Below are 19354 nucleotides of genomic sequence, written 5' to 3'. Positions count from 1 at the left end.
GCTCCTCAACATGGCACCCTGTACACATACTAATGACACTGGCACAGCCCTGACTTCACCTTCCTACAGACTGGCAGTCACATGTCAATGGGCCTCCAACATGCAGCAGTAGCATGCAAAAAAAATACAGATTTAAAAATGGGCTTCATAGTATTTCAGACACTAATGATGGTGGATTTTTGATGTGTGTTCTGTTGTCAGTAATTATAAATTACTGAAAAAAATAACATTCAGCTCTACCATTAAGGTGAATAATTAGTATGATCTACTTTTGTGGGTAAATGTAAGTAATATAACGATGTATAGCCCCCTTTCAAATCCATCAAAAGCAACATGCAAGTGGCCTCAGATAATAGACACTAAATCAAGGTGTGTTTATAGTACTGCAGTAAGTCTTGACCAGACCTTAAATGATTAGTTAATCAACTGTTTTATTGACAGAAAATGAATCAGTAACAATGTATACCCGATAAAGTCATTTTTAAAGGACATTTGAGCTGAATATAACCTCACATAGACCTGTTTTCAACGTGTCATCTTGGATTTTGGGAACTTCATGGGCCTTTTTTCACAAAATTTCGGCTTTTTAAAAAATAAACAAACAACCTAATAATCTTCAAAGTGTTTATTGTGTTAATAAATAATGAGAATAACTGTTAGTTGCAGCCCTGGTATTGAATAATTCGTGCGTTTGAAGCACACAGGCTTGCTGTGATGTTTGGTACTGCGCCTCTCTGTCTCTCTCCACTAACAGGCGTGCTTGTTAAGTTTGATCTCTTGCACGGATGACAGTATTTAAGTATTTTCACACGGAAATAAACGCGCAGCCAAATGATCATTCTTGCTGTCTCCTCCACAGTACTCGCTCTCCCATCCCCCACGCCGGCTTCTCGCTCTTTCATCCCCCACTGTAACGCAGCCTTTACTGGGCATGCGGGAAGCGAGTGAGGCGGCGGAGGGGGGCGCTACAGAGTCGCACAGGCCGGTCCCTGCGATACAATCTACCGAGAGAGGGGGGTGAAGGAAAAAAACCAACTGGGTAGGTCGGTCTTTGTTTCTGGCTAGGAGGAAAACCAAGAGACGCTGCAACCGGTGAGGATTCAAACATCACCTTTCACCACTTGTGTAAGTTAACTAGAATTTTGTTGTTACATCAAGGGAGTTTCGTCTGTGTTTTAAGCTGCTGCAAGCGGCTCCATGTGCTTTTACACGGTGTTTTTTGTTGAGGAAAAAGACGAGACCGACATTACAGTAGCGCTGCTGTGGCGCGACAGTGTGCAATGAATGAAAATTGTTTTTGGAAATGTGCTTAGAGCGGAGCACCGAGCCAAGGGTACGGGAGGCGCGTTGGATCAATCAGCTCCGGCGATGAGGGATGCTCTAACCTTTCACATGACGCCGCATCTTCACAAACATCTCGAAAAACACCACATTTTTGTGCCTAATTGGCCTGGGAGAGCGTGGCCGGCTAGGCTAACCCAACTAGCTCGCTAGCATGCTAGGCACCGTCAGCAGCCAGCTTATGTTGTTGTGTTAGGCTTTTACCTAGCAGGCTAGTCTGAGTCGCGCTTTTCCTTTGTTGCTTTATCGTCAGTTTAGTTAGGTCAAGTGAATACGAGTAAAGTCGTGTTACATTATGTATAACAGGCGGTTAAAACGACGGGTTTACAGTTGGTTAACGGACGTAACGTTAATGTGACGTTAACTATTAAATCCGGCTAGGCCTGGCTAGTGCTAGCAAAGCTACGAATGCTAATAATAGTTAACCTAACTGTTATTTACTGCAAAAGTTAGCGTTGTAACAACTGGAGTGACACGAAGTTTTTACTTTGAACTACTGAGCTCTCTGTCACTTTTAATAAACGTCGCTGTGTGTATCAGCACATATTGTGTCTTATTGAATAGAGCACCGTCTAGATGTTTTTTTAATCATAGTTTTGACCCATAAAGTGACAGTTTGAATGACCTCCTCGCGACCCGCTGTGTGTATGAAGCTCACGTTTTGCAGATACAGTTATACGCCTCACTTGTTGCTCCCAATCAGATGTGTGGTTTTAAGTGTTGTGAATTATATTGTTCCGTTCAGCAGCTGACCATCTGTCACTTTTTTGAACCAACCAATGTTCAGGGCTGAACACATGTGAGAGGACATTTAGTCCCACATCAGGAGAAAAACTTTCGCTTTCTGTGATCAGTTGTGGTTTGGAGGTTTTGGTTCTAGTTCACACAGCAAACGGACGCATTTTGTGTTTGGTTCGCACTTTGCCAAAGCACCAAACAAAACATTTGAAAAACACAACAGCAGCATCACATTGCAAAAATAATCACCAAACATGTGCAGTGATCCACAGGGGTTATTGAGAGCTGCTGTCTGAATACACTGCCAGCTGTTTTAACTGTTGGATGCACACTTTGTGTGAGATTGTTATTAACAATGTAAATGAGGTCTGAAAGCGACAATGCAGAGTTTTTCCATATTTTTTAATACGTGCATTGAGCTTGTTATTTTGTGGTTAGCTCATGCTGGTATCTCCAGACCTCAGCAGATCACATCCAACTTTGTCTGGTGAATTTGTGCTTTAGGGAAGATGAAAATGGACGACCTGTCCCTTTAAAAAAAAATCCGGTTTCTTGGACAAGTGTTCACCCCCCTTGGACTTTTCTGCATTTTGTCATGTTCAGGTTCAAGGGGATCAAGTATTGACTCTTGAGGCGAATACGTAAGAAACATGCACAATCCTGTGTGTTACACCTCATGTTCATCAAACTGAGCATTAATGATTATGTGATCCACAGAAAACAGGGATCATGGAACACATGACTGTCAGTTGTCAAGGTGATCATCTATACATGTCACTTCCCGAATAGGGACCCCAAATATTTCTCAAAACATTTAAACTAATACTAAGTCTGGGGATTAGCTGTTAAAAAAGAAGCTGTTAGTTGAGCAGGTAGGTGGAGGGGTAGAGTCATCTGTTTGAGGATAAGCGATGATGACAAAAGGAGATAAAATATGCTCTGCTCATATGTCAAGAGAAGGAGTGAAGAGTAACTCCAACAATTTGATAGAACATCTAAAGAACCAGCAGAATTCAGAGTTGAAAGAGTAGCAGCAGTAAAGGGCAATAATGAACTTTGGAACAAACACTGGAGAAGTGGTAGAAAATGACCTGAGACAACCCACAGACAGTGAAAATAACAGAAGCTCTTGCCCAATACACTGCTCTTGATGACCCTCCCTTGTCAGTTGTACGTTATTTCGTAGTCCTCTTAGTGTACTGGATATTCAGTTTGTCTGAAAGTGAGGAACATCTGAAAGTTAAAAAAGTCATTGGTAGACCTTAATGACAATCTAAGGAGGAAAAATTGTATGAATGTATTCCCTAATTGCAGGAGCACAGGCCTCTGATTGATAGATTTGATTTAGGTAACTGAGTGAGTGAAAAGGAATAATGGTAACAACCTGCTCTTGGGCATCCCAGACCAGCCTCCTCCACTGATGCATACTTTATAATTTCTTTTTACTGAAAGAGGGCTTTTTGCCTGCCCATAGGAAGCTACTTACTACTAAAGGCATAGCTTCAGATTTAGACAAATTCATTTGTATCCTGAACTGTGAGAAGGAACCAACCAAAGACAAAATCTGTGGCACTGTAGTTTCTGGGATCCTTGACAACAGTAAGGTGTCATCTGCATATAGCAGTAAGTAGCGTTCTTTTTGCCCTCAAGCTGTGCCTTTAATGTTGTTGTGGCCCCTAATGGTTGATGCTAGAGGTTTCAGAGCCAGGACAAATATTAGAGGTGAGAGGGGGGCAGCCCTTTCTGGTCCCACAGAGTTCAAAAGCGGTAGAAATATTCTCATTTGTGAGGACAGACATCTATACAACAGCTTACCCATTTAAAATATGAGCCACCAATCTCAAACCTAGTATGGCGGTGGTGGTGGTGATGATGATGATGATTATTGTTACTGTTAGTATTTTAAGTAAATGCAGATGGTTTCCGATCATTGCCTTAATTCCTGTTATTTCTCTTCCCAGGGGTACTTTCCGCTTCCACACATTCCCAGTTTCCCCTGAGAGATGTCCACCCCTGACCCCCCAATGGGAGGGACGCCTCGGCCCGGACCCTCCCCGGGCCCAGGGCCATCTCCAGGAGGTATGATGGGACCCAGCCCAGGCCCCTCTCCAGGCTCAGCCCACAGCATGATGGGGCCCAGCCCAGGTCCTCCTGGATCTGGACACCCCCACCCTCCACAGGGACCCTCAGGATATCCCCAGGACAACATGCACCAGATGCATAAAGTACTACGCCTTATTTCTTTCATTATTCCTTTGCTTAGTTTTCTTTCATTAATATATTTCCTCTTAGGCTGAAAATGCAAAGAATTATTTCAGTCATGGTTTATGGTTTCATTTTTTGAGCGAATATGTTGTGATCACGCAGTGCTGTCTACTCTCTGCTCATTGGTTGTTTACCTATTATATTAATTACTATTATCTTGATCTAAATATCTCCTTTTAGTGCTGACATCTTTCACAGTATAGCTAACAGACTAACACTATATTATGTACAACTAAATATATAGCTTTGGAGCAGTCAAATATTTGTCTCATATGTGATTATTCTCTGTCATTTAATCAGCCCATGGAAGCCATGCATGATAAGGGAATGCCCGATGACCCCCGCTATAGCCAGATGAAGGGCATGGGCATGAGACCAGGGGGGCACAGTGGGATGGGACCTCCTCCAAGCCCAATGGACCAACATTCTCAAGGTAACACATCACACAGCATTGAATTTTACATAGCCTCTGTGTTAAGTTCTAGAGAGGTGAAACAATGAGTAAATACATTCTCATGTTACTATCATCGTGTCGTGCTTGCAGTCTGAAGGTAGTCAGCATGACTTCTCGGAAAACCTGAGTTGTTTAAGTAGTCAACACACAGTGGGTGAAGACGGATTAATATTTAAGGAGCTCTCTCTCTTTTTTTTTTTTTTTTTCGCGTGTGCGTATGAACCCATCCAGCCGGTTTCTCTTCTTGTGTTGCTGCTGGTTTGGCAGCATGAGTAGACAACAGTAGGCAGGACAGCGGTAGGGGCGGGGTTGAGGGGCTTCCCCTTTCAGACAGCAACAAAGGCAGCTGCATCTACAAAACCACACAGTCAGTAAGCAAATAAATGCGGATAGGAAGAGAGAGAGACAGACAGAGGAGCACTAAAACGACGTGACAGCAGTGTCTCTGATTTGGAGATGGTTCTGTGTTTAGGTGACATAAAGAGTGTTTTGTTCAGTCATCTTTCTGGTCAGTATTTGGAGCCTTAAAATAAAGAGAATAACATGTAGCATGTAGTCAGTATTTTAATTGTCATTATGGCCAGATGAAGCTTAGTTGTTCTACACTATTTACTTTTTAAACACAGTGCTGTAAAATCTTTAATTTTTTTTGGCATACCCATCATGCATCTGTTCTGTGTCCCCCAGGTTACCCCTCTCCATTAGGAGGCTCGGAGCATGCCCCTAGCCCCGTCCCCGCCAATGGGCCTCCCTCTGGCCCCATGATGCCCGGAGGTCCCTCTGGCCCCGGTGCTGGCCCTATGGAGGGCAGTGGGGACCCTAACCAGGGAATGGGTCAGCCTAACCGTGGGGGTCCCCAGGGTCCAGGCGGACCCGGTGGTGCAGGAGGTGGACCAGGTGGTGCAGGTGGACCCACTCCTTTCAGCCAGAACCAGTTGCACCAACTCAGGGCTCAGATTATGGCCTACAAGATGCTGGCACGCAGTCAGCCCTTACCAGAGCACCTGCAGATGGCCGTGCAGGGGAAGAGGCCCATGCCAGGGATGCAGCAACAGCCGATGCCCAACATTCCACCTGGAGGAACAGGACTTGTAGGTGGGCCTGGGGCTGGTCCGGGACCAGCTCAGGCCAACTACAACAGACCACACGGTGAGTTAAGTCAGAAGGCCTATTTAGTGTAGGTTTTCAATGTGCCTCTTAAGAAAATAATACCCACATTTGTAACCTAAAGTTGAAACAAAGACATATTTAAAAGCTCAGCAGAGACACCTTGTGGCTGAACGTGAATGTGTGTTTAATTTTTTTTTTTTTTTTTTTGAGCTGTCTCATTCTTCCAGAAAACCAGAAAAATCAAACCATTCTCCTTGTTTCAGGTATGGTAGGTCCCAATATGGCACCTCCAGGGCCTGCAGGAGTTCCCCCAGGTATGCAAGGACAGCCTACCAATGGACCTCCTAAATCATGGCCTGAAGGTAAACGCCGTCTTGAGACTCGCCTCAGTCAGCGCTGTGTGTGTTTTATGTACGCACGCAGCAAAACTGACCTCTGCTGATTTCACTCTTCTAGGACCAATGGTGAATGCAGCTGCACCATCCAACCCTCCTCAGAAGCTGATTCCACCACAACCCACTGGCAGACCCTCTCCAGCTCCTCCTTCTGTGCCCCCCGCTGCCTCCCCGGTAATGCCCCCTCAGACACAGTCTCCAGGACACCCGGCCCAGCCCCCTCCCATGATGCTTCACCAAAAGCAGAACCGCATAACCCCCATCCAAAAACCTCGCGGGCTGGACCCAGTGGAGATCCTCCAGGAGAGAGAGTACAGGTGAGGCAGGGTGGTGGATAATATGGAAAAACACAGTGGATCAGTGTTAAGTTGTATTTCTTTATTATGGTCTTATAAAAACTGCTCTGTTCTCTCATTTGGATGTGTCTTAACAACTGCACCCCTGTTATGTTAATAGTTTCTGTATTTTCTGAAAGTTTGTTCTTATAAGTTACATAGCCTCGAACAATCACACATACCACAACATTTATAGCCAGAGCTAGTGAACAACACCAGTTCATAGACACACACACACACACACACACACACACACAGGAAAACACATACCAAACTAAACACAATAAACACAAACAATAGTACAGTTCAACTAAGAAAGTAGTTCATCCAGATAAATGCAGACACACCATATATAAACTGAAATCTAATTTTATGTATGAGATTCATTTGGTTACAACAATGATACTTTTCCAATTAAATATTGGAAGTAAAAAAATGAAAATACCATGATTTAGCAATCCAGAAAAATTTATTTTACTATTCTGAGGGTTTTAAATCATGGAAGATCAGCCTGATCGGGAGAAATATAGTGGTCATCACTAATATATTTTTAAATATGTATTCTTCAGACTACAGGCTCGTATTGCTCATCGTATCCAGGAGCTGGAGAACCTGCCTGGCTCTCTAGCTGGTGACCTGCGCACCAAGGCCACCATTGAGCTCAAGGCCCTGAGGCTGCTTAACTTCCAGAGACAGGTAGCCATGAAGTTATCTACAGTTATCTGTAGGGAATGTTTAAAGGGTAGACAACTGTGCACATATTTAACCTCTGTTTATTAAATTGCTCATTGTCGTCCACAGTGGAATAGATACGGTTTTTAATATGACGTGTTTTTTGTGCCCACAGCTGCGTCAGGAGGTGGTGGTTTGCATGCGTCGTGACACTGCTTTGGAAACTGCCCTCAACGCTAAGGCCTACAAGCGCAGCAAACGTCAGTCTCTGCGCGAGGCCCGCATCACTGAGAAGCTCGAGAAACAGCAGAAGATTGAACAGGAGCGCAAACGTCGGCAGAAACACCAGGTACACCATGTGAAAAGACTTGTGTGGGTGGGAGTAAAGTGGCTTGGGCGAAAGGGATTCATTTAGTGGTTTGTATAATTTTCCTGATTGTATCTTCATTTGTTTTGTTGCGACAAACATGGTTAGTCCCCAAAACAATATAGACCTGCGCAAAACAGCAGAAATAAGCAGGAACATTTACCACAAAAAGTGAAACCTGAAGGTTAAAGAGAAGAAAATATAAAAAGATTATTCACGTTATTTCCAAAATGTAATAACAGTGGTTGCTTTGTGTGTCCTTCTGTCAATAGGAATACCTCAACAGCATCCTGCAGCATGCCAAGGACTTCAAGGAGTACCACCGCTCCATCACCGCCAAGATCCAGAAGGCCACCAAAGCTGTCGCCACTTATCATGCCAACACTGAGCGCGAGCAGAAGAAAGAGAACGAGCGCATTGAAAAGGAGAGAATGCGGAGGCTGATGGTGAGACTCGCATCTATTGAGGAGACACCTAAATAGAGTTTCAGCCTGTATTTGCTGTCATGTGAACAGTTTCAGAAAGATATGGAAAACATGTTGTTTGCTGACTATGTTTGTTAGTCCATCACAAACATGTAACATCTCTGTGAATCTGGTCCCAGGCTGAAGATGAGGAAGGCTACCGTAAACTCATCGACCAAAAGAAAGACAAGCGTCTGGCCTACCTGCTCCAGCAGACGGACGAGTACGTGGCCAACCTCACTGAGCTGGTGCGCGCCCACAAGGCCGTACAAGCTCTCAAAGAGAAGAAAAAGAAGAAGAAAAAGAAGGTAAGTGTTTATAAAGTTTGCGATCTGTCTCTTTTCTTCCAAATTGCATTATTACACGTACTTTCAATTTTCTTTGATCTTTTCAGAAGCCAGAGCCTGTGGAGGGTGGTGCTGCTGCTCTGGGGCCTGATGGAGAGGTGAGTTTAAAAGGGGATCGCATCTGTTTGAATAGGATGCCATTATGAATCTTCATTTACTGAACATCTTCTTTACGGTGTTATTGTTTTCCACCTTTCCCCCTTTCTCCCAGCCTTTAGATGAGACCAGTCAAATGAGTGACCTTCCGGTGAAGGTCATCCACGTGGACAGTGGAAAGATCCTGACTGGGGTGGAGGCCCCTAAGGCTGGCCAGCTGGAGGCCTGGCTTGAAATGAACCCAGGGTCAGTGTCATGTCTGCCTAATAATAACTTGAGCAGGGGAAATCTTCACACTGTTTAATTTGTGCAGATGGAATAAAGGGTAAAGTGCATAGGCTGTATTTACAGGTTTTTAACCTTGTCCAAAACATTTTGTTCCCTTGCAGATACGAAGTGGCGCCGCGCTCTGACAGTGAAGACAGTGGTTCAGAAGATGAGGAGGAGGAGGAGGAGGTATGGAAAAGCCATTTCTTCATCAAAGCAAAATGGTCATGTGGAAACAGTTTTCTGACCTTTTTTTTTCTCTCCCTCTCTCTTTGTCAGGAGGATGACGAGGAGCAGCCTCACCCCTCTTCAGCTCAAACAGAGGAGAAGAAGAAGATCCCTGACCCTGACAGTGAAGACGTATCTGAAGTGGATGTCCGGCACATCATCGAGTAAGACATTTTGGCCATCTTTCTTTGTGATAAATGAGCATGTGATAAGTCCAAAAATGAGAGGTCGTGATTAAGTTACCCAGAGATACTTTAAAGGCATCAACATGTAGGCTTGTGTTGTCTTTTTGTATTGTCGTTACATTTGCTGCTTTTCAATCGCCCAAAAAAGTCTCACCATATTCTGTACCCCTCCACCACCCTCTCCAACAGACACGCCAAGCAGGATGTAGATGATGAGTACGGCAATGCAAGTTTCAACCGAGGCCTGCAGTCCTACTACGCTGTGGCTCATGCTGTCACTGAGAAAGTGGATAAACAGTCCACACTGCTGGTCAATGGGCAGCTCAAGCAATACCAGGTATACAACCAAAACGTGCTGGAAAGAGTAGAATAGCATTGTTTATGAGGGCAACAGTTCCTTTGTGAGTATGTGAGTAGTGAAATCTAAGCAGATGGTTTAATGAGATGAGTGAAGTGATGCTAATTTTGGCCCGTTTCTGCTCAGATCAAAGGTTTGGAGTGGCTGGTGTCGCTTTACAACAACAACTTGAATGGCATCCTGGCTGATGAGATGGGTCTAGGAAAAACGATCCAGACCATCGCCCTCATCACTTACCTCATGGAGTACAAGCGCCTCAACGGGCCCTTCCTCATCATCGTACCTCTCTCGTAAGCCCCGACACATCCTCTTCAGCTCCCCGAGGGTTTATCTGTGACAACGAGTCCTTTAACAGAAAGCTGTATGAGTTGTGTTTCTATGTTTCTATGAGTCCAAAACATTTCTGTTGTGTCTTTTGTTATCAGAACTCTGTCAAACTGGGTGTATGAGTTTGATAAGTGGGCGCCATCTGTTGTGAAAGTCTCTTACAAGGTCAGTGGCACGTGCTTGGATATTCAATCACTTTTTGTCATGACAGAAAGAGTTTAAAACCCAAGGTCAACCGTACGGTCAAGGATTTGGCTGATTTTCTGCATGTGTTGTTGAACTTTTCAGGGCTCTCCAGCTGCTCGTCGTGCATTTGTTCCCATCTTGCGCAGCGGAAAGTTCAACGTGCTTCTCACCACTTATGAGTACATTATTAAAGATAAGCAAGTGCTGGCAAAGGTACGGAAGCATCCTCAGCTTGCATACAAACTATTCATTCATGCATCTGTTTCTCAGTCCTTCGTTCCTCTTTCTAACTTGTACATTTCCTCCCAAAGCTCCGTTGGAAGTACATGATTGTGGACGAGGGCCATCGTATGAAGAACCACCACTGTAAGCTGACCCAGGTCTTGAACACGCACTACTTGGCCCCGCGACGTCTGCTGCTCACAGGCACCCCGCTGCAGAACAAGCTGCCTGAGCTCTGGGCTTTGCTCAACTTCCTCCTGCCCACCATTTTCAAGAGCTGCAGTACATTCGAACAGTGGTTCAACGCCCCCTTCGCCATGACTGGAGAGAAAGTGAGTGATGATGTGGTTGGGTTTATTGTACATGGTTGTGGAGGCGAGAGCATGCAAATTAGAAATACTCTCACACACCAGGTAGTATTTTCAAACAGCCCTCAGAACATGAGTTGCACGAGAAACGTACCCTTCTCACCCCCACTTCTCTGTTTCCCTCAAGGTCGACCTGAACGAAGAAGAGACCATCCTGATCATTCGACGTTTACACAAGGTGCTCAGGCCTTTCTTGCTGCGCCGACTCAAGAAAGAAGTCGAGGCCCAGCTGCCTGAGAAGGTAGGCTTACATTCAAATATACATCCGAGGCTTGGACACACTACTGCCACCGCTTAGTGTGTCCAAATATTTATCCATTACTTTTAGCTCACTGTCTCAACTATTCTGTCACTAGCTTTAGCTATTTCAGCTGGTTAGTTAGTTGCACCATGAGGTGGCAGCTGACTCCTAATATATGTTAAATAATTGCTATAATTTGGTGGCTTTCCTAAGTTTTTCCCCTCATTGTTGCTTTATAGGTGGAGTACGTGATAAAGTGCGACATGTCGGCCCTACAGAGAGTTTTGTACAGACACATGCAGGCCAAGGGAGTCTTGCTCACAGATGGGTCAGAAAAAGACAAGAAGGTAAGGAGATAAAAAACATTATTTAAATTTCCGTGGTGAAACTGTATTCTGTTGACATAAAGTATAGGACATTTTGTTACTTTAAAGCTCAAAAATAATCAGTATTTTATTATTGTGTTTTTCCTCTTCTAAACCTTCTAGGGTAAAGGTGGCACGAAGACCCTGATGAACACTATCATGCAACTGAGGAAGATTTGTAACCACCCCTACATGTTCCAGCACATTGAGGTAACAAACAGAAGCTCCACCTTAAACAGGCTGTCACTTAATATCTTTCTGCCAAGTGCACTAGAAGAGGAAAAACTGATGGAGAATGCGGACAGAATGGAATATGACCATTTTCTGTTTGTGTGTTTTCCAGGAGTCTTTCTCCGAGCATCTTGGTTATTCTGGTGGAATCGTGAGCGGGTACGTAAAGCTTGAAATCGTGTGCCTTTGGACTAGACATGTGTGCTCTGGGTGGATGTGGATATACGGTGCATACTGACTCCTTCCTCCTCTTATTTGCTCCGTCTGCCCGTCCAGCCCTGACCTGTACCGCTCCTCTGGGAAGTTTGAGCTGCTGGATCGTATCCTGCCCAAGCTGAGGGCCACCAACCACAAAGTGCTGCTCTTCTGTCAAATGACCTCACTCATGACCATCATGGAGGACTACTTTGCCTACCGTAACTTCAAGTACCTGCGTCTGGATGGTGAGACACCTCTGAGCAAGGCCAACATTAGCTGTTTGCCACCAACCCAGACTCTAATGGGAATGCGCTCATTGGCGGCTTGTAAATCTATGCACACTGGCCATTCTTTTAAATAGCTTCAGTATTTTTAATCGAATAATCTTTCCCCCCTCCAATAGGAACGACCAAGGCAGAGGACCGTGGCATGCTGCTGAAGACTTTCAATGACCCGGCCTCTGAGTACTTTGTATTCCTGCTCAGCACCAGGGCAGGAGGTTTGGGCCTCAACCTGCAGTCTGCTGACACAGTCATCATCTTTGACAGTGACTGGAACCCACATCAGGTACTCAAATGCAAAGATATGTATCAACACAGGTCTTAGTCATGGCAGTGGATATACTGTGCCTCCAGTGAAATCCATCAGCAAGACTATTGTGACTTTTCTGGCACGTTGCACTTAATCTACCAGTAATTAAAACTAGAAATACTGTGTAAAAGTGTCAGTTTCTGTAGTTACCACACACAATCACAACACCTGAACTAATCATATGTGTGTACTCCTACAGGACTTGCAGGCCCAGGACAGAGCCCATCGTATCGGGCAGCAGAACGAGGTGCGCGTGCTCCGCCTCTGCACCGTCAACAGCGTGGAGGAAAAGATCCTGGCGGCGGCCAAGTACAAACTGAACGTGGACCAGAAGGTCATCCAGGCCGGCATGTTCGACCAGAAGTCTTCAGGCTATGAACGTCGGGCCTTCTTACAGGCCATTCTGGAGCACGAGGAGCAGGACGAGGTCGGGGCTCGAGGAGGCTGCCGCACTAGGGGGGCGTGGGTGGGTGTGATCTGAACCTGTTGCCACATCGCCCACCCACCCACATCCGCCTGTGCGCTGCCCCACCTCTTCATTCTCTCCCTTTTTTTTCTCCTCTTCTGTCTCTTTTCCTTATTCCCTCTTTTCTCAGGATTTGTGAGCTTTCATCAATCCAGACTCTCCTTTTCTCCCTTATGTATTTCTGCTTCTACACATACCTTTGATGGTTAATATGATACTTTATCTTTCATGCTTAATATAAATGCATTTCCCCTTTTATTCCTTTTTTTCCTCTTTCTGCGGTTGACTTTGCTTCTTCCAAAAATCTTGATTTTTTTTAAAACATACAAATGGAGTTCAAGTGATAACTCAAGCTGATGAATATAGTGATATTTGCATTGTCTGCATAAGGTAAATGGTAATATGCATTGAATTACTTATTTCCCTTTTGTGTAAGTTAGTCATTAGTTCAGAGACTTGGCTCTGAGGTGCCACATGAATCTGTCCTTAGTCTCTTGTCACTTACTGTGTCTGGTTTGTCTGCAGGAGGAAGACGAAGTGCCTGATGATGAGACTGTCAATCAGATGATTGCCAGAAGTGAAGAGGAGTTTGAACAGTTCATGGTCAGTCCCAGTTCTAAATCTATCATTAGTTGCTTTGTAATTTCATAACCTGACTCCACTAAACCCCCTGCTGCGTTCCTTTTATATTCCAGCGCATGGATCTAGACCGACGCCGCGAGGAGGCCCGCAACCCCAAGAGGAAACCTCGTCTGATGGAGGAGGACGATATGCCCAGCTGGATTTTGAAAGACGACGCTGAGGTTGAGAGGCTAACTTGTGAAGAGGAGGAGGAGAAGATGTTTGGCAGAGGATCCCGCCAACGTAAGGAAGTGGACTACAGTGACTCGCTCACTGAGAAGCAGTGGCTCAAGGTGGGTTGTTATGTTTAGTTAGAGTTAGTTTGCTTCTCAGGAGGCTGAAATGAATTAATATGAAATTAGTTTTGACCTGACTCAGCTCGGTGATCGTTTCTCCTCACTATAGGCCATAGAGGAGGGAAACCTAGAGGACATCGAAGAGGAAGTGCGTCACAAGAAGACGACCAGAAAGCGCAAGAGAGACCGTGACCATGACGGCGGCCCGGCCACACCCAGTTCCAGCAGCGGGCGAGGGCGGGAGAAGGACGAGGAGGTGAAGAAGGCGAAGAAACGTGGCCGCCCGCCTGCCGAGAAGCTCTCGCCCAACCCACTTTCCCTCACTAAGAAGATGAAGAAGATCGTTGACGCTGTCATTAAATATAAGGATGGGTGAGAACATTACTGAATCTAATACTGCAGATTATTGACCACACGATGAACTGAATTATATCCATCACTACGTCTAATCTGAAGAATCAAAGATGCTAATATCACAGCTTCCTTGTCTCAACAGTAATGGTCGACAGCTGAGCGAAGTCTTCATCCAGCTGCCATCGCGCAAGGAGCTGCCCGAATACTATGAGCTCATCCGCAAGCCAGTGGACTTCAGAAAGATCAAGGTGAGGAGACAAAGTAACACCTACCTGCTCTTCAAGTTGAGAGTAAAAAAAAAGAAAAAGTGATTTTTCATCTGATGATTTACTGACTGCTGCCTTCCTGTGTTCCCTCCTTCCATCAGGAGAGGATCCGGAGCCATAAGTACCGCAGCCTGAACGACCTGGAGAAGGATGTGATGCTGCTGTGTCAGAACGCCCAGACGTTCAACCTGGAGGGGTCTCTGGTGAGTTAACCAGAAGCAAATATGTTCTTAGTCAAAATAACTAGATAGTGGAATAATCTTGTTCACTTGAGAAGAATTTGTTAAGTATAATGGATCCTCTGGAAAATTCTTCATCAGAGCCCGGGAAAGCTGTCCCAACGATCTGCACTGCAGGGTAACGTGGTCTCTGTCTGTGAACCTTTCAGATCTATGAGGACTCCATCGTGCTGCAGTCTGTCTTCACCAGTGTGAGGCAGAAGATCGAGAAGGAGGACGAGAGTGAAGGAGAGGAAAGCGAGGAGGAGGAGGAGGAGCCCGACGAAGGCTCAGAGTCTGAATGTGAGTAACAGTTTTTGGCACAGAGCACTGAAGCTTTGACATAATCAGATGAGGGGGTCGCTAAAAACTCTGCCTTTTGATTTCCATCAGCTCGCTCGGTGAAGGTGAAGATTAAGCTGAGCCGGAAGGAAAAAGGGGAGCGAGGAGGGAAAGGACAACGACGGAGGGGCCGTGGTGCCCGAGCTAAACCTGTGGTGAGCGACGATGACAGCGAGGAGGAACAGGAAGAGGTGAGACGGAGTTCACACACAAGAGCAGCGTTCCACTGAGAGGCTTTAAAACACTCTTCATGCATCCTTGCTGTTGGTCTGACAAAAGATGTTTTTTTCACTGTTCTGTGACATATTATAGACTGAATTAGACCAAATTCAGTCTGTGAAGTTCAGCCATTTTAAGCCTCTTTCACACATAGTACGTTTCAGGCACCACTACTGATTCTCACTGTTCACACATGCAGTGACATTCAGGAACATTTCCGTTTTGTGCCTCTTTGCTCGTGCCGTGGCAATGACAAAACAAGGGACAGTCAGATGGCAGTTCAGGAGCACAGTGAGGCGCGTTTTTTATGAAGTATTTCATATTCAAAACGTTGGCTAGACAAGTCATGTTTTTTTCTTGATCTCCAAATAAGATGTGGATTTAAATTTGTCATTGTTCCACGTGAAAGAGACTTGACGTAGCTGTTTACGTACAAAACACAAAGCAGCCATACTGCCATTTTCCCTCAAATGTTGCCAGGTCTTGAGGTGGGAATTGACCGTACAGATTTACATAGCTGGCTGTGTTGGTTGCACAGTATCTGCTCGTTATGTTTATGTCTGATATGGGAAATTTTGATGAATATTTCTCCACAGGTCAGAATGCGTTTAAAGTATTTTAAAATGCAAATTACATTTCTTGCTATATTTTGATAATTAAGTCATTTTTTACACTAAAACATTCCCCAGTTGCAGCTTCTAAATGTGAGGATTTCCTGTGTTTCTTTTCTCCCTTTTATTTGTTCATGTGATAGTAAACTGTGTCTCTGGTTTGGACTGTTGGCAGTGTAACTGGAATTTTGGATTATTTTGTGGCATTTTATTAAGTAAATGATGGTTTGTTCTGTTTCAGGAGCGTTCGGCCAGTGGCAGTGAGGAGGACTGAAGTGAACCACTTGTGATTGGACCAACGGCCCACTGAGCCCCTCGACTGGACTTTATATATTTTACTTAGATACAGCAGGGAGATGGTGGGAAAGGACTAGTTTTACCTAGACGAGCTGATTTTTAGTGAGACAATTGTATTCTCATTAAAGTATACCATTAAATAAAAACCAATGAAAAAAACTAAAATATGAAAGATATGAACCATTCACTTCCATATTTAAACCATTTTTCCCCAGTATGAATAGTAGTGTGTCTCTTTGCCTTCTTTTTGTTTTCTCCTGTAAATGGAAAATGGAGGGTCTGACTTGTAGACTGATCGCGGGCCATAAAGACAGCTGTTTTTTTAAGTGGTATGAATTTTGTCGTCTTTTACTTTGAGACAAAGCGTACACGTGAACCAGGAGTCACTGTTCCCTGAAGTCCCTTTTTGAATGCATGTCGTGCGTGTCTGTGGAAATGCACCTGGATGTGTCTTCACTATTATCTCTGTGTTTAATTTAAGACTACAAGCGGGAGCACGGTACATCCCACCCTGCAGCCCCTCCCTCTCAGGTTGTGTATGTAATGGGGGAGGGAGGGATAGGACCATTTTCTCGTGTCGGTGTCACTGGATTCCAAAAAGTACAATAAAGGCATCTCATGATTAATCTGTAGACTTCACTTTTTTTTGTCAAGAAAGCATTGTGACGAGCTTATTAACTGCACTACTCACATCTGTACACTAGATGGCCTTCTGAGAACAAGTAGCTGCACACAGGAGGCTCATTTACACCCTCTACCATCAGTTTCTCACTGCTCATTGTTTGACGTTTCATGCACACAGTTTCCAGTGAAGTCACAGCTATTTATCACTTTGGTTCCTGGTCTCTGTTAGACCTTTTAGACCACAGACTATAGTGGTTTCCCACCTTCTATTTACATGTGCCCTCACAGCCCTGTCGGCTCAACTCAAGTGTCCCCTCAACACCACCTGTCATGTTCCAGACGTGTTCATTTTAACTTATTTCAAACTATGTTTTTTTTTATTCTATACTATTATCTTTCTATTGAAAAGTGGATATTGTCAGTTTAATCATGCAATTGAACTATAAATGTTTTGGTAGGTCAAGTTTGCCTTCAAGCTGGTAGTCGCTGAAGCTCGACAGCTGTTTATCCATCTCTAGTTAGAGCTGTTTTAGATGATGTTATCAGTTTCAATCATTTGTCAATTAGTTGCAGCAATTTCATAATTTGATTTATACTTTTAAGCCCATTACTTTTACTTCTTTGAACAGTTGAACCATCTCAACCGTCCACTGCTCTGAGCTGTAGCTCTGCCAGCATTCCAGCTAGTTTTCATACGTTCTCAGTCACAACATACTGTATAGATTTCAGATGTTGCTGCTGACTCAATATGTGGATTATCATTTTTTTTTTTTTTTTCAAATACGTGGAGCTACTTAAAATTTTTTCCATGTGCTCCGTGGAAACCGCAGGAGCAGCCCGAGGGCTCCCTCTTGATCTCAGTTTTCCAACACCGTCCTCACTCCTCTGAGGCTGCTCCCCTGACACACATACACATCCTCCTTTCCCGCACGTGATGTTGCTGGTGTCTATAGGGGCACATGCCCCAACACCTGAACAAACACGAGGGGTGAAATCTGCCATGAATCTGCTGTGTGGGTGATTTCTCATGCCTTGGCTGAGACACCCCAGCATGAATCTCCCACCAGACTAATTTTCCTTTGTGAATGTGTGTTTGTTCAGTTTTGTCTGTCATTATTTCAGCATACATTTGCTGTTTCCTCTAAAATATTCTCTGGATCTTCTTTGTAATATTTACTTAAAGGATTAAGCAAGAGCCTTTAGTGTTAGAAGATATCTGAGCTGAATCGGAAGTGTGACCTTCTGAAACGACTGAAAGTAACGAGGGAGACTTTTCAGCAGCTCCCCCCCTGCGCCCTTTTATTGTTTTGCCCTCTTTCAACACAGCGTAGGCCTTATCTTCTTTTTCAGGGCCAAATGTAGCTTCTTCCGAGAAACGGGTCATTTACTGAGCAGCACTCCCTATGCATGAGGCCACTCCCTATCCACGAGCCACAGTGACAGCAGGGCAATCCACAAATGTATCCCTGTGCTGGTGGGGGACATTTCAGGGGGTGACGGATGGCTGAGCGCATGCACTAAGTCTGGAATATTCATTGTAAACGTTAAGCCAGAAACCTTTCTTTCGCCTCTGGTTTGACTTTAGAAACAAAGCTCACCCGCTCTCACCCCTGCCTGCTCTTCTGGAGCAGAAGCCAGAAACGTGATTGACTGCATCTGGAAGAACCTGATATGAACTACAAGGGAGGGCAGAGAGACAGAAAATCCGTTAAAGCCAAGACACTGTTTGTTTTGTGAGGAGAAGCGGCGAATGTGAAAAGAGGGGGGCAAGCATACTGGAAGAACCAGAAAAATGTTGACGGTGGCTGAGGTGAGAAGGTTGAGATTGTGCTTAATGAAGGCAGAGGGGTGTGTTTTACTCTCTGCGAGAGCAGCCGAACCTCAGCTTCCCTCCTGTTTCTATTCATGCTTTCTCTGTCAGGGCACACGTCAGGAATGTCTACCTCTCGGCCTATCTTTTCAATCGGCGTTTCATAAAGGGGTGAAAGAGGGGAGGGTGGGGGATGTGTATGTGCGTGTGCATGTTTTGGGGTCTCATTGGGGAAGTTAGAGGTTAACTCCGGCGCAGTTTAGAAAACTTTCCGTGTTTCATAGTCGGTCACCCAAAGGACCCAGTTTTCGCAGAGGCCTGAAAATTCCATGTCACTTCTTATTAAATGCACCCCGATGTGCAGTAGAGTGGGGTCAGAGGTGGGTGGGTTCACTCTGGAAAAGGCCAGCGCCGCACAGAAATAGCGTCTTGTACAGTACGTGGCTGAATAAAGCTGATCTGCAGAGTTTTTGAAGTAGCATGGCTGCTTCAACGAAGTACATTTACACAAATACTGTATTTAAACACAACATTGATACTGGACACTTTACTGCATTTCAGAATGGAAGAATTATAAAAGTATCAAAAGTAAAAGTTGTCATCATGCAGAATGCTCCCTACCCCTGGCAGGATTATTATATTAATGGATCAGTGTTAACATGTCAGCAGTGCTTTGGTGCTTTTACTTTTATCTGTGCAGCCTATCTGTATCACCAATCTGCTGCTCTCTCTTCAAGTGGACACCACACACACATAGCGTATCGCTGGCAGCAGCGTGACAGCCTTGGCCTTGATCCTTGAATTCCTTTTGCTTCTGTGAGGCAGATCTTCAGCTCTGAGGTGAAGACAGAGCTAAGCAGGCTCTCTACTTACTGACTG

The 19354-nt window shown here is 44.7% G+C and overlaps 1 protein-coding gene across 1 annotated transcript; it reads left to right on the top strand.

Annotated features, from left to right (window-relative positions):
* The first annotated feature begins 1017 nt into the window (after positions 1–1017).
* smarca4a (SWI/SNF related, matrix associated, actin dependent regulator of chromatin, subfamily a, member 4a) lies at positions 1018–16661 on the top strand. Its single transcript, XM_041956214.1, has 34 exons — positions 1018–1125; positions 4041–4304; positions 4645–4777; positions 5486–5947; positions 6172–6270; positions 6365–6620; positions 7208–7334; positions 7486–7659; positions 7950–8123; positions 8282–8449; positions 8536–8586; positions 8700–8830; positions 8974–9040; positions 9131–9243; positions 9454–9601; positions 9749–9912; positions 10048–10114; positions 10238–10348; positions 10447–10689; positions 10853–10966; positions 11206–11313; positions 11455–11541; positions 11675–11721; positions 11839–12005; positions 12164–12327; positions 12551–12778; positions 13343–13420; positions 13513–13731; positions 13844–14106; positions 14231–14336; positions 14456–14557; positions 14743–14875; positions 14966–15105; positions 15986–16661. Exons 2-34 carry the CDS (start codon positions 4083–4085, stop codon positions 16016–16018), a joined length of 4899 nt encoding a protein of 1632 aa, XP_041812148.1. The 5' UTR covers positions 1018–1125; positions 4041–4082; the 3' UTR covers positions 16019–16661.
* Positions 16662–19354: the final 2693 nt, after the last annotated feature.

This window comes from Chelmon rostratus, chromosome 17 (assembly GCF_017976325.1).
Source record: "Chelmon rostratus isolate fCheRos1 chromosome 17, fCheRos1.pri, whole genome shotgun sequence".
NCBI lineage: Eukaryota > Metazoa > Chordata > Actinopteri > Chaetodontiformes > Chaetodontidae > Chelmon > Chelmon rostratus.
This window is presented reverse-complemented; position numbering and strand designations above follow the sequence as displayed.

Coding starts and splice junctions, on each gene's coding strand:
- smarca4a (XM_041956214.1), top strand. CDS start 4,083: ATGTCCACCCCTGACCCCCCAATGGGAGGGACGCCTCGGCCCGGACCC. Junction 11,542..11,674: donor ACATGTTCCAGCACATTGAG/GTAACAAACAGA, acceptor TGTGTTTTCCAG/GAGTCTTTCTCCGAGCATCT. Junction 13,732..13,843: donor CTGAGAAGCAGTGGCTCAAG/GTGGGTTGTTAT, acceptor TCCTCACTATAG/GCCATAGAGGAGGGAAACCT.